A 15,176-nucleotide genomic window follows, 5' to 3' on the forward strand; every position below is an offset into this window, starting at 1 on the left:
GAATGCATTGACATATATCCTCAATGGGAGGGATTTACGGAAATAGAATCTAAAAAAAAATACTTTCGGAGAAAATACTTATTATCTAAAAACTCTTAATGAGCAGTGGACATTTTTATTTTTTAAATGGATATCTTACTTATATTCCATGGCTTTGTCAATATGCACAGAACTCTTCAAAATTATTTCGATATCCTCTGGATCTCCTAGAAAAGCGAATACTTTGGAACCGACATATACACCTCCTACCATCCCAAGTTTCTGCCAGTATTTTAATAATTCAGTAACTAGATTATTAGGAGATAATCCTAAAGTATATAATGCATGACCAATGATAGGCACGGGTCGTGGTTCTAGAAAAAAAGAGACAAAATTTAATTAAATATGATTGTGTAAGTTTACTTTAATAAAGATTGTATCGTGAGAAAGTAGACATCAACAAAGCCTTCTGATCTAAAATTTTGGCTTTAAACTCAGTTTTGGATTGATTAACGAATTTTGTAGTCAACTAACAAACTATTGAAAGTTACGAGCTATTCATTAACAGTCATCAAAATACGTAGACACAGAATATATAGTGAAAATAAGTAATGTGTTCGACGTGAAAATGTCTAATCGAAAGTGTAATGACACCGCGTGTAAAAAATAATGTTCAAGTTAAAATCTTGAAACTTAAAAAATAGTTAAAATGCTCGTCTAGTACATACGTGGCAATTTCTTTATAATACGAACTGCTCGATTAGTCTCAACGTAATAGTACGCTGCGAGTATTATTACGACGAATACAGCTAGCAGAGACACAGCTACGCTTTGAAAAGACCAAGCCGTTTCTGGAATCGTTTCCATTGCTGCGATCAAGTATTTTTATTCTATCCACTGTCTTATTTTTCGACTTTCTCGATATAACTCGATATAACTTGCCAATTAATAGTGTAAATCAATACGTTCAAAAATTATATTAAAGTTATTATAACACTCTGATAAAAATATCGTTTTTACTGATGATAAAAAACAATGTTAATGATTATTATATTCTCACTAGTTAGACAAATACGACACTTGCTAATCCACTCGTAGTAACCGGCAATTTATAAGCTCGTAGGCAGGATATGTATATCGCAAAATGAACTTTGCTTAACTTTCAATTATACGGCGACCTCGTATAACGATTCGCAATATCACAGTTTGAATAATAGATTTATGACAAGTAAAATATTGCTTATTTGCTGCAACAATAACATAACTCAAAATGCCGTTTGTGAGTTATTGATATAAAAAAAAACGGTTCTTGCTTTCCGAGTCAAAATTTTTTTTCCCCTATTTTCGACTTTAATGTTCAATCTAATACTTACTTTCGACCAAAATGTTCAATCTAACACCTAATTTGAGCGGTCGCATCACCCTATTTTAAAACTATTTAATCTCTGGCTCCTATTTAGAACCGCACACAATTCTATTTGAATTGGATAATTATACTCTTACTATAATATTCGTAATGTTTTCTCAATCTGTTTTGATATTATTCAAGCTAAAAGTGTTTTATTTAGTTCTATTTTCACTATTATAAGTTTATATTTTCGACTAAATTAAATATATAATGATTATTAATTAATTTAATTAAAAATAGTAAAAATAAAATTAAAGATAACAGGGGGGGGAGAGAGAGTTTTATTATGTTAATAGTTATATTAATAATAACTATAAAAATAATAACGATAATCTATATCTATATGAAAATATCTATATGAAAATATATTGAAAATAAAATTAGAAAGATATACAACATATGTATGTATGTATGTATGAGTATGCGCGTGTATATGTGCAACTAAAGACAGGAAATTTTTAATATATACAAAACTGTTACAAAATATCCTTATTTTTGTTATTGCTTTTTATAATTATTTATTTTTATATATTTAAAAATTAATAAATTTACAATAATTGAGTATGGATCAGTACTTATTTATTCAAGATCTTATTGGTTGACAAGAATATTCACATACATTTGATTATTAATATCTATAAGAATATAAATTGTAGTAATATTGCTCACAAGAATTAGTACAATATTATTTGTTACATGGCATTTGTTGTCTGGATTTCGACATTGTCTGCGTGGAATCGTCGTCCACTATTTTGCTCATCTTTGACAAGATGAGGTAAGGGCAAAACAAGAAATATTCTCCTTCGTTAGTATACTACAGGGCGTTACAATTTCAACTCCTACAAAACAGATTATATCCAATATTGTCACAAATATATCTCGTTCGCTATAATTTAGCAGAACCTCTGGTGTTTTCTTTACAATGTTACAACGTTTTGAGAGAAAAGACTCATGAAATGTAATACGATAACAATATTCTACGATATTCTTATATCGCCGGGAGGACGACTGAAACGCCAGAAGAAATAAACAGCGATAACAATGAATCCACAGATTCTATACATCCTTTTTCCCGAGAAATCTGTAGAATCTTTACCGCATTAAATATTGCGATTGTACTACATAACTATGTTGCTTCGCAGATTTTGTCGTAAAACGTGTCGCGATAAAGGCGACGTCTCGAGAAATGCGATACAACCGAGAGAGAGAGAGAGAGCGTAGCCACACGTGGCTTTGTGTTGCCGTTGCCATTGCCTGGCCTATCCTTGCGGCGCCATTTTCTCGAACTACCGTCATCCCTTAGGTAATGTCGTGGTCTCCCGACGAGCTTCCACGTACGTCTCCTTTCTCGAGTCGCGCCACGATATCTCTGTCCTTGTCCGCCACCCTCTGCTCCCTCCTCGAGGTCGACTTATCGACTTCGAAACAATATCTTCAACCCTTGGGAGAACGTCGCGTTCGCGTCATTTATATCGTTTATGCGACTGGGCGTCCTGGAACGGCGGTGTTGCTGTGCTCGTATAATATATTGTCACAAAGAAACGGAAACGGAATAGGGTGAGCGAGTTAAAACAAATAATTCCGTAAACTTCCGAAGAGATAGGCATCTTGCATGAAAATTTTAAGAATTATTGTAGAATAAATTGTCAAATTATTGTCAAATTATGCCACACTGAATTTCGAATCTGGAATCTTGTACTGCGAAATTATTGATTAGAACTGGAGTTCTAGAAACTCAATATTCGAAACTTTAAATTAATATCTGAAACTTAATAGCTAAACAACGTTTATTGGAAATTTTTAATTATCGGTTTCGTAAAGTTTATAGATTCTTGGGTTCTATCGAGTTAACAAGATCTTTAAATCCTTAAATCCATTCCGCACTTTCATGAATTTATAGTTATTGTTGGTTCTATAATCTCTCAACTCCGTTGATGTCGCAGTTAATCTTGCATGAAAAGGGTGGCCCGTCGCGGTTAGGCCTTTATTCGCCGCGACACAAAATGGAAAGGGGTGTTCAAACACAACGTATAGCTCTGATAATGCGCGGCTGTTCGCGCCGAGGATGCTTATCTGAGATTTCCGCCTTTCCAATAGCGGGCGGCCATAAAGAAGCATGTTTGCGCAAGGGGACGAACGCGCGGCGGAGTAGTCGCAGGATCACGGACTTAAATCCGAAGGGGTATCCCGCACGTGTACTTTTTCCTTTTAACGTTGCACTCGACTTGGCTCCCGGGGGAGTCGCAGTCGCGAGATAACGTCTCTCCTGGCGGCCGTGCTTCCATACGGATGCTGCGAGCGCGCGCTCGAGGATATCCCGCTATTAATTCGATACTTCGCACGCGAAACACGTCCAGTTGAAAGACTGAAACTATTTCTCACGTGACAACGTGTCGATTACAGTGGCGTTCCAAAATGTTGAAACGAATTCGATTAATCCATCGTCTCGAATTCGCGTGTGATACATTAGTTTGCAAAGTTAGAAATTTTTTATTTTATACATTTAGATGAAAATGAAGTCGTTAAAGTATCCATTTTTTAACACACAAAGAATTTGCAAAAAAAGAATAGAATAAATTCTTGCTTTCACTCATCCAAATAATGCAAAAAATCAGAAACTTTAAAAATTTTGAAATTAATTTTTTAATCTCTGCTTCGAGTAACAGCAAATATTTTTTCTTAATTAATCCACCAGCTTATTAAAACAGTGAAAGTAACTTTCTTTAATTTTCCGAAAGTTAGAAATGCGATAAAGAGCAGAAGGTGGTGGAGTGCGTTTGTAATCTTAAGTCGAAACTGTAATTCGCTTTCTTGCGACCGAGCAGGAGCAAAGGAACAAGTGAAATACTTGGCTAAGCAGCCGTTGGAAATGCACGATGATCCATTTCCGAGCGCATCGGCTCTCCGACAGATTGCAATTGCATCTTTTTGGTGCACACGACAGACTTTGGGTTGGCTCTGGTCCAAGCGCATGGATTATTAGATTCGCCCCCGGCTATACGTCAATCGGTGCTTTTCAATATTGCGATTCGCCATTTTATCTCTCTCCTTTTATGCTTCGTTCGAATAAACCACTACTTTTCTCAGCTATTTTTCCACGCTTCTTTTACACTCGAGATCGTTCATCTCGCGTCGATTCGGCGAATAATCTGGCGGTGTTATGGGCGTTGCGATGTCTCTATACTCGCCGATTTCGTGCCACTGCCAAGATTTTTAAATTACTATTTTTTCATCTGATCGCATCAGTCACGTCTGAGTAAAAATACTACTGTCACTATTATATCTGAACAATTGCGAATAACTAACAATTATATTTGCAGAAATGTAATTGCATTGGAATATTTTGAAGACTGAAAATGTGTACTAAAAGCATCTAAGATAAGCAATAAGATTCAAATTTTTGTTTAATTTCTTAAATAAATTTCATTGCGTTTTATTTGAACCGAAAACTCGCACGTTAATTTCTAATCTCTGCAACAGTCGATTAACTCCAAGCAACTAATCTTCAATTGTCTCATCTCCGCGACAGCGTTCAATTTCGCCAACGTCGCGAAATAGCGAGTGAAAGTCGCGCCTGTTTTCGCCACGCCGAGGAGCTCGCGGAGTACGAGTGTAAATATTCGCCGGCCTCAGCGCAAAAACAGAGATAATGGATTTTCAATTCTAGTACTTCCGCTTGAGCGCGGGGGAGGAGGATGGGATGCCCGTACTAACACGCGGAATCGTTGCATCCACCGCCCATGCGTCCCCCACTCGCAAAGGGTAGTATCTCTCGCCGAACTTTTTTCCTCTTTCTCTCTGCAGCCCCCCTCCGTTCATTTCCTTCCACTCTTATTCCCGAGCCACTCTGAAAGGAGGCTCTAAATTTTCGTGCACTCGATGCTTCCAAGGATACAAAACGAAGCAAAGAAGAATAAATGGAAAGAGAATAAATGCATTTATACTACCGCTCTAGAAACTCTAAACACTTTGAGCAGACACGGTAAAAAGTAATAGAGAAGCACTAATACAATGTTGATTTTATTTAAATAAAAATCAGATAACATCTAAATAAAAAGAGAAATTTTGAAAAGTAGAAGAAATTTTTAAATAAAGTATGATAGAATAAATATTAAATCAATATATATATATATATTAATAAATTGGGGAAATTGATAGAGAGATATATTGAGAAAGGTAATAAACTAGCTGAATTTGTAGTAGAGAATATGTTAGCTCTTAGTAAAGGGAGACGCGTTATTTAATTTATCAAGTAAAATACATTATCTCCCTTCGGGAACTTGCGTAATTTATAGTCCTACATTCACGCGTGAAACGTTTGGCTGTACGCAAACAGAGAGTTTGCATCATGCAAACGTTTCCTCGGGTAAACAGCCGCTTTACACCATGCGGAAATTGCTAACACCATTATTCATAGCAAATTGATGTAAAATGCAACTGCAGTGGAACGTCATTTCTCGTTTAACTTTGAAAGCTCGCTGAAACTTTATGAGACTACATATTATTATCTCGGTAATTACGCGCATTAATAAAAATAAACCAATTTTACTTTAGAAACTTCCATTGCGCAAAATTGCCGCAAGATATAGCGTAAATTTTTTTACACATTTACACGATACATTTCAACATTGTGTAATTCATTAATTGCGATAATCGTACGTGCGGGAAAGATCAGTCCGAAATTTTTCAAACGGAACATAATTTTCCGACGAATCTCCTAAACATTCACGATGAATCCATTTCTGTTCGGTCCACACATTCTGTTCAGCGTTGTGAACACACACCGACGTACTCTCCGAATAGTCACGACAACTTCAGCCTCGTCGTAAATGTTTCTCCCTTCTTCCCCCCACCTGGAAACTTTCTGAAAGCCGCGTACGCCAGAGTTCAGCGCTGGAAATCAAGCAACGCTGGTATTTCATCCCGCATCAACGCGGTGCAGCGTAGTGCATATACGCGCGCGCGTTTCATTCCGCAAACGATCGCAAGTACACATACGAGTATGTGTGTGCATAAGTGGAGAGAGAGAGAGAGAGAGAGAGATAGTAACTACGAAGCTGGATTATACGGCGGGAATTTAGGCGAACCGCATTGTGTGCGACCATCTCTGTATACACGGAAGTAATATGGAACAGGCCCGCGATTATCCTAAGCGTCTTCAGGCCCGCGTAGGCCGAAACAACGGTGGGCGAATCTGCTAAAATAGCGTGCAAATTGCAGCCGTTATTCAATGAAGAGGGAAAATGTAATGGTTCTTGATTATTATTATTCTCTTTTCTTACAATTATGTTTCAAAGGGTTCTGATTTTATATTGCAGCGAAAACTGAACCGTAATTTCGCACAGAGAAAATTGAACTTTTATGTGCTAAACATCTTCACGAGTTGAAAAAAATTAGGTGCGCCCATTTTGTCCCCCTGCACAATTTCTTTTCGAGAATTTGCGAAAATGTTTTCCCTTATTATTGCCATTTTGTCGACTAGCCTCGTTCACGACTGGGGCAATCAAAATCGAAGTCGAAGACGTTACATCGTGACTTTTATTAGAGGATCTTTATTTGACGACGTCTTCCGCGACGGAGTTGTGCGCTGCGGCGAGATCTTGCGGAAGGATCCCGCTCGCAACTCACTAATTGAAAGCTTCCGTCGTAGAGACGATGAGAAATGGAAGGAAAGAGAAGAGGCAACTTCTCTCTCCAGGCCAGTAATTGTCTTTCAGGTGGCAAAGAAAGCCTCCTTCTCTCAATTCTTCTCGACTCACCTTCTCCTTTTTTCCAGTTCCTCGCCGGCAAAGGAAGACCGGCTCTTGTCGCAAAGCGGAGAACGAGTGTAAACTTCTCCTTCTGAATCTTTTCACGGATTCTTTGGCCGAATCGTCTTGCTTCGTGCGCGCATGAAACAATCGAGTGGCATCGCGAAACCGTTGCGTTTACACGACAATAGAATCAGCGAATCCTACGGTGAACTCTCAAAGGAATAAATGGCCGTGGAACATAATTTTCTGATTATTTCGTTGAAAAGTGAACAAATACGGAATTAAAAGGACAGCTTTTCCACGGCTTTTTCGCTGATTCCGATTTCTCATTTCTTTCTTCAAACGTGATGTCCTCGAAAAAACGGTACAGATTTCTTTCTGGTCTCATTCGATAAGGCTTTCAAACGTGACCAGGTCTCTATCTGCTTTAGTTTCTGAAATATTTCAGATTTTTGTTTATTCGCCGTAACCTTAGGTCCTATCGCCGATTTTTTGAAATCATGTTATAACTGTATTTAAATCTTCGTATAAAACTAGTGTATCTCTATGTTGAAACAGTAATTTACACTCTGTCAAGAGTGATTAATTTACGATTTAACTTTTTTAATGAGGTAATTAATAACTCATTAACCAACTTTACTGAGCCTCGCGAATACGATTCATTCTTTCGAAATCCCGAATCCTCCGGTCGGTGCTTTTCATTCTCGATCTCACCCGCTGCGTCGGAAGATTGAAAAGGCAAGAAGCGCAAGAAGAAACAGAAGAAGTCGTCACTCACGGAGCCGCGCGATCCATCTTGAAAGAAATCCAACCGACTTTTCATTGATCCTTTGATGCCGACATGGTGGGGTGCGAGTTTACTTCTCGCATGGGTGACGTTACTTGAAAAATTCACCGCGAAACTTTTTCTCTCCCGAGGTTGGGATGAAGGAGTAGGACGTACTTAAAGTGCCGTTAGGTACCGTGAAAACGGCGCCAAAGTGAGCTTCCGTAAAATCCTCGATGAAAAGGAGGGTCTGTACACACTCGCATGTTCGTCCGATCTCGTGAATATAAATAGCATCGTAATAGTTGAACCGTGAAGCATGCCTCAAATAATTCGCGCAATTTTCACTCACATCCCAATTATTCTGCGGAAAATTATGTGTATCTATATTAAATTATATGTATCTGCATTACGTGTATCACATGGTTCATCTAATTTATATGTTAAATTATGCTTTGAAATTGCTCCGGAAATTAAATTATTTTCAAGTTTGACGATTGTGATTGACTTATCGTTTCCTCTGTTGAACTTTACATTTCGATTGTTAAATAAACGGAGAATCTAGTTTGGTTTACGATAACAAGTTACTTTAACAATCGTAATTTCAACACGGAACGATATGATAACGACGAAATTCAAATAAATCTCGAATATAGAATTAATCTAATTATTCTGACGTATCTCATTACGCCGCATGAAAATCCAATTTCAATTTCAAATTACGGTGAACTGACAAAGTAGTCTTTACCTCCAAATCTAGTTAAAGGCAAAAGTTTTCGTTTCCGAAATAATTAAAATTATTAGTGCGGCTTTCGCTCGTTTAAAATTATCGGAGAAGATTGCAAAGGCGATGCTTTCGATGCCGGGGAATCCATCATTATTTATTGCGTGAACAAAATTCGCAAGCTTTGAACATTTCAAGGCGTTCCAAATGTAAGCGCATTCAAAAAGAAACTCGCGTGCCACCGAGTTGGCCATTTGCGGGTTTAGAGCGCATTACCGGGTTTAGCAGGGGGCGGATTTATCCGTGTCTATAAATATACATCCGACTACGCGCACACGGATGCAAACTATTTCGCGGCAACGTGCCCGGCGCCTCTCTCTCTTTCGCGCTGATGAACGCGCGACGACGTGCGCGCGTTCCTACAAACTATTACGAGATGGCGAGCAAATCCTCGTGGAAACTAGCGAGCGGAAATGGGGCTGCGGAGGTGGGTTAATACAGTCCTTTAAATGAAAACATCTCGTTTCTCTCGGGCGTCCTCCTGCCTGTCCTCGAGAATGGAATTTCTGGAGGGGTGGCGCGCAGGAAAGAAGGAAGGAGGGAAATTCCAGTTGTCGCATGCTTCGGGATTGGGATCATTCTAGAGCCTTCGACACGTATACGTATACGTATATCGATAAATTCCAAGCTCACATTAAGCATTTTAATACTGTCGTGCTTTTCACATTTTGCCAATTTGTGTGTGTGCGCGCGCGCGCGCGCGTGTGTGTGTCAATCTATATATATAGAATCTATACGCACACGCACAAATTGGCGAATATGTGATGCACTTCAAAGCAAGCTTTAGCATTCTGTGAAACTTTGCATGTTGATGAAATAAAAAAATGATGAACTTATTACGGTAAAATCATTTATTTAAGAAAATCTGTGTGTTGAATGTTATAGAATAATATTTTGTAAAGTTAAATATCACTTGAAATTATTTTTTCAGGATGTATCAATTTTTTACATGTAAACATAGGGTGTATATATGTATATTAGTAAATCTTAGCAGTATTCTATGTTTATTTTTAAAGATAATTTTTATATTAAATGTTATGCCTCTTATTGTTCATGAAAAATCGCTAGATTCTACAATTACCTCAACATTCCTTTTATCGTTAATTGTTCTCCAGTCTCTGATTATAAACTTTTTAAAAATAATTTACTACGGAGCTTTATTAAGGATTAATTAGACAAACATTGTATATTACTAAACAATAGAGTAATATTTTACAAGCGAAAAGAAACTTGCGAGATCAAAAAGCAATCTATTCAGACTTATGAGTTGTCCTAGATTTTAGATTCCATGTAAGATCTATTGAAAGAAGAACGGAGGAAGCGAAGGTGGAAGAATGAGGGCAAACTTGGCTTAAAAACTTGGCGGAGAAGTAGGAGAAGGGGAGCGGAAGCGGAGATAGAGTAGAGTGCAGTGACAAAAGTGCAGTCATCGTTCGCGAAGAGTACAAGTCGCGTTCGCTTAGGAACTCGTCCGATCTTCCTACGCTCGTCCTGTAATTTCGCGAGATAATGCTCTCGGAAAATAATAGATACGGGAGAAAGTTGGCGAAATTGTGCCGCTTGAAAGGACCGATATCATAAAACGAAAGAGAACGGAAAAAGGCGCAATTTGCAAGATCAATATGAAGTAACGCTTCCGAGGAAGAAAGCCAAACTTTAAGTACTGTTATAAGCGTATCGCGCAAAACCCTCTATTATCCGGATATTCTTCATTATTCCACTTAAAATCTTTCGAAACAGGTTGAACGTATTTGAAGAATATTTTATGTAACACAGTATGGAATTATGAGACAATAAGATTTATACTTCCGATATTTTGAAGGAACTTCCGACAAAATTCGTCAATTAAAGGCAAGAATTTCCAACAAATCAAAACTGCTTAAGAAATCTTTTATATAATATGAACATATATTACTTTTTATTTCTCTTCGCGATTTTCTTTATCCAGTCACGACAAAATTTGTAAAAAGATTTTTCGCAAAAAAGTTGTTGATGTTTTAACGCCGTCACATGACATGTTCGTCTAATTAATCCCGCTTATCGAGCCATCATCGCGGCGGATGAATTCTTCGGCATGGAATTCCACGACGACTTTAAGTCGCGTCGCGTCGCGTCGCGTTGCGTCGAAGCCATCGATCTGGGCGTTGATGAAGAAGTTTCGACGGGATTAAAGCGCGCTTAACCGGCAATGGCGTTTCGCGAAATTTCGTCAAACTGGCAAAGCGTCAAAGCGCGAACGTTGTAAACTAGATCCCGGGACTGATTAAAAAGTCTGGTTTACTTGTCAACAGAAAGTTGCCGACGTTCAATATGCAGAACAGAATGCTTGTTTTACTTAGATAATCGCTTATTCTCACCGACACAATGACATCATCGTCGATTTAATTCTACTATGACATGATAAGGCACTTTTGCATACAGCCGTTTTGTATTTGACTTTTAAAAATTTTACAGAATAATTTCTAAGGCGTATAAACGTTCACTAATTGTAAAATTTACTTATGTACATTAAACAACAAAGTGATCGTGAGACCTTGACTGCATGAGACTGCATTGACCGTCATTGTCTTCTGCTCGGCGTGACACAGTGGAATTGTTATTCATAGGTCATATTCGCGACTTTTATAATTATGCGCATAACGTGATTGTAGGAACGGAATTAAATAGAAACGGAACAAACTTTTTATATTTACATTTGATATTTTTACTGTTTTTTTTCATTAAAAAACTTTTTTGGTTGAAGAAAACATATTAAACCATGAGTCACTATCGCAAACTAAACATAATTATGTGTCTACTGTAATGTGTATGTAATCTGCATTTTGATGAATCTACGCAGATGCACAAAAAGAGAGAGAGAGAGAGAGAGAGAGAGAGAGGGGGAGAGAGAGAGAGGGAGAGAGAGAGAGAGAGAATACGGAATCCGACCCAATTTTCCTCGTCGCTATCTTGTTTGACGCGGTTAAGCCAAAGCTCTTAATTAACACCCGTTTCACGAGACATTAAGCGTGTCGTTCGCTTTGAGAGCGTCGCACGTAGTGCAACAGCGTCGATTCGATACTTTGAACTTGCCGTGCCGAGAAGAAGCGCGACATTTCGCGTTCAAAGAGTGCGCTAAGATGACGTAAAGCCGATCTCTTGCGCGCGAAATGGTAGCGTCAATTGCTGCAGCGCGATATACCCACAGGCCCCTCGCCTAATTAGAGTTTCGTTCGCTCGCGAGTCCGTATCGGCCTTCCGCTAATTAGAAAGGTTACGTACAACCCTCACCGATGTTGCCCGACATTGTTGTTTATCGTCCCCTCGGATGCGGGCGCGATTACGTCACGGAACAGCGAGAACAGTGAAACGCCAGCGATAAAATAATGAGTCGGACCAGGGAAAAAACATTAATGGATTATTAATTACTTTTTTGAATGCCCTTTGTTAGTACTGAAAAACGGAAATATTTTGTGCGCAAAATATATTTTCCGGTAACAAACAGCTATTTATATAAATTACAATACTTCTAAACTCTTAAACCTGGCGGAATTAATAAAATGTAAGCTCTTGAATTAGATAATGAGAAAGAAAAATCTAAAATTTATAGAAAAAAAAAAATATGTAGAATACGTAAAAATATGACGATAAACGGAGAGAAATTATGTATAAATATATTTTGCATAAATTTTACATTTTAACATTACACAAGAAGTAAAAGAATTTGAAAAGAAAAATTGAGAAAACGATTCGACAAAGATTCGATTTGTTATAAGTTTCTGGGTCTTTGGAAACGAGAATAAGTTATCGAATAGCAAGAGTGGCGTATGAGTGTTCGGCTCTACATAATGCAGTAAATGCTCGATAATGTACCCTTTAATTGGGTTACCTTTGGGAGGCTAGGTCGCAGCCGCTAGGTTCGCGTATATGGAATGCGAACACACTTCTGGTTTAACAGCCGCGTATCCGCATTATCGGCCCATCTAGGGCGAAAATCGAATTCGTGCTCGTATTAGCCGACCGACGAAGGCTGCAATATGAGGAGAGCATCGATCGCCGATTTGCGTTCTAATACCGTCAGCCGCCTTACACGAGCACTAATAACACACTTTTCACATGAGTCTTACACGCATTTCGACACGATTGCTGCTTAAATCTCACATGCGCTTCGAAGGGATCAAAATACTGCACAGAAATTTCCTATATCTTATCATTTTCCAATTTCCACATTTTATATACGTTTTATATATTTCTACAATCTTTTTCGAAAAGTAAAAATAATCCTTTCTTATTTGCATTGTTATTAAATATTAAAAAGAGACAAGATTGATCCAAGCATTTCTCAGCATTTTTATACGTAACGCAACAAATTATGAAAATAATTTCAACAATTCATAGCTGTTAATTGATTTCTCCATAGTAAAAATTTACAAAATTCTGTGAGGAGATGCTAAAATCTTGGCTAAAAAATGCTGAACAGATTTAATTTACTGCAACGTTGTCTTAAGCAGCCGCAAATGAATATTTAAATGGCGAATCTCCGATTCCTAATATGACTGTTCTTTACCTTTTTTTTTTTTTACGTTCACAGCCTCTTGTGGCCGTTATCTTGGTCCGGTATTGCGATCTTTCTCTTTCTCTCCCGCTCATCGCGTCACGAGATCAAATATTAAAATCTCGGCGGTAAGAAGCATCCTGGTTTTACAGCCGCGGGGGGTTGCTGCGGCCGTTCGCGTTGCAACATTCATGAGGGGGAGTGCCTCTCAAAAAGTCAACGACGCCGATCCCCGCGTTCCGTTCCCACCGCAATGCGCGTACTTTTTACATATAATTTTTATTGCCCCGCTATACGTCAGCGGGCGAAGTAAACGCCCGTAAAACGATCTTGATAATTTTACATTACATGGGCAAGCGCCGCATCCTTTAACTGGATGGCTGTCATATAAAGAGAAGAGAAATAGTTTTAATTTTAAAATCCGACACAAATATAAAGTACGAAAATGCGCAAAAAGCACACAAATGTCGAAAAAATCTCATTTTTTTCAACTTTCAAAATACATAAATACATCTTATCGTGATTATTATCTACGGCAGATTATTCACAACCTAGAAAGCTGACAAAAGCGTAGAATATCGTGATCGGATTCGAATTTTCGCCTTACTGTAATCCATATGGTGTCTTATATTTACGCTGCCACGCTCAGACAACGAGTACGTAGTGGAAATAGAACGGGCACACGAAAGGCAGAAGGCGGTTTAGTAGACAGGTAGACATAATCCCCTGTCACGCCGCAGATAATCTCACTCGTTTCCCTTACCCCTTTCATTCCTCTTCAACCCCCTTCTTCGTTCGCTGTCGTGCGTCACGTGTGTTCTTCTTAACGAAGATACATGTATGCACATACATATACGTTTTTGCTTGCATATGTGCATAATAATGCATATTCATACGATTTTTAAGTAATACGGTATAAGATCGGCTTATATAGTACTCGTAATGTACGATTCACATTTACATTATTCAGTACTAATATTGCAATATCGAAAACATATTATCTAGCCAAGTACGCTGTTTATAAAAAAAAAATCGACACGATAAAATAATTTTAAGTTCGAAAATCCGTGCAAAATTTAGTAACATTTAAAACAGAGATTTTTTAAAATAATGATTCTTGCACTATGATATTATTATCATTTATTAATCTTTTCATCAATATAGCCTACGCCAAGTTTCGCTAGATAGAAAGGTTTGCTTTGAGATGCATGACTTTTTTGTGATAAACGGTGCACCTGTAAAAGATGCTATTTATATCTTTCTTTTCTAGAAAATAATTGGTCGTATTTTTTAATAAGAATGCTATATTCAACAACTGATAAATATTCATCTGTTAATATAGAAAGGGGAACGGAAACAAATATAAAAAATTCATCTAAGGGAAATGGATTCTTTCTGAATACTCATCGGTGCTGCGAGTCAATAATTGCAAACAATTACAATGCTGCATTTTGAGATTGCAAAGTGACTATAAAAACTTGCAAAAGTTTCAAGCATTAGTGTCATACTTGAGCGCGATGACAGATGTCTGAAGCAGCGTTGGGAATACAGCCGTATGAATGTTGCAGACATATCATACGATGTAATTCGCGGTGTAAAATTAAAATTAAAACTCACGTTGGCGAGCCGTGCGTGAGCAGCTCATACGCGATGACATTTGAAAATCGTGTCGTGTCTCTAAATGGGTCTTTAAAATATGACGTGGAGCACCCGCCACGTGTCATTCATGACTCCCACACGAGCACTTATCATAATAATACGCCGAGTGCGTAGATCTCCATGTCGAGATATTATAATAACCGGCGTTCAAGAGCACGCGCACATTACACGCGGCGATAAATCTTTTCGCCTCTCTTCTCGCGCGTGGCATCCGCAACGCGATTCTCTCTCCATCCTTCTTTCGTTTTTCCTCTCTGGCTTGTTTCATTAATCAATTGCCACGCGAAAGAGAC

At 38.1% G+C, this 15,176-nt stretch overlaps 2 protein-coding genes across 8 annotated transcripts in view; one reads left to right on the forward strand and one right to left on the reverse strand.

The window, feature by feature from the left end:
- Nucleotides 1-15,176, forward strand: part of pxb — a 525,449-nt gene that overhangs the window by 215,579 nt on the left and 294,694 nt on the right. The gene's annotated exons all lie outside the window — the stretch shown is intronic.
- Nucleotides 1-15,176, reverse strand: part of LOC105670731 (cytochrome P450 4g15-like) — a 136,007-nt gene that overhangs the window by 3,811 nt on the left and 117,020 nt on the right. Inside the window, exons 1-2 of one of the 2 annotated variants that reach the window (XM_012364418.2) lie at nt 708-1,051; nt 140-353 (exon numbers count right to left, since the gene is read on the reverse strand). In XM_012364418.2, the coding sequence (XP_012219841.1) occupies nt 140-353; nt 708-846 (353 nt within the window). In that variant the 5' untranslated portion in view covers nt 847-1,051. Of the gene's footprint in view, nt 1-139; nt 354-707; nt 1,052-15,176 lie in introns of those variants that run through there. The other variant, XM_067347450.1, reaches the window with a different exon arrangement.

The sequence above is a fragment of the Linepithema humile genome, chromosome 1 (genome assembly GCF_040581485.1).
Source record: "Linepithema humile isolate Giens D197 chromosome 1, Lhum_UNIL_v1.0, whole genome shotgun sequence".
NCBI lineage: Eukaryota > Metazoa > Arthropoda > Insecta > Hymenoptera > Formicidae > Linepithema > Linepithema humile.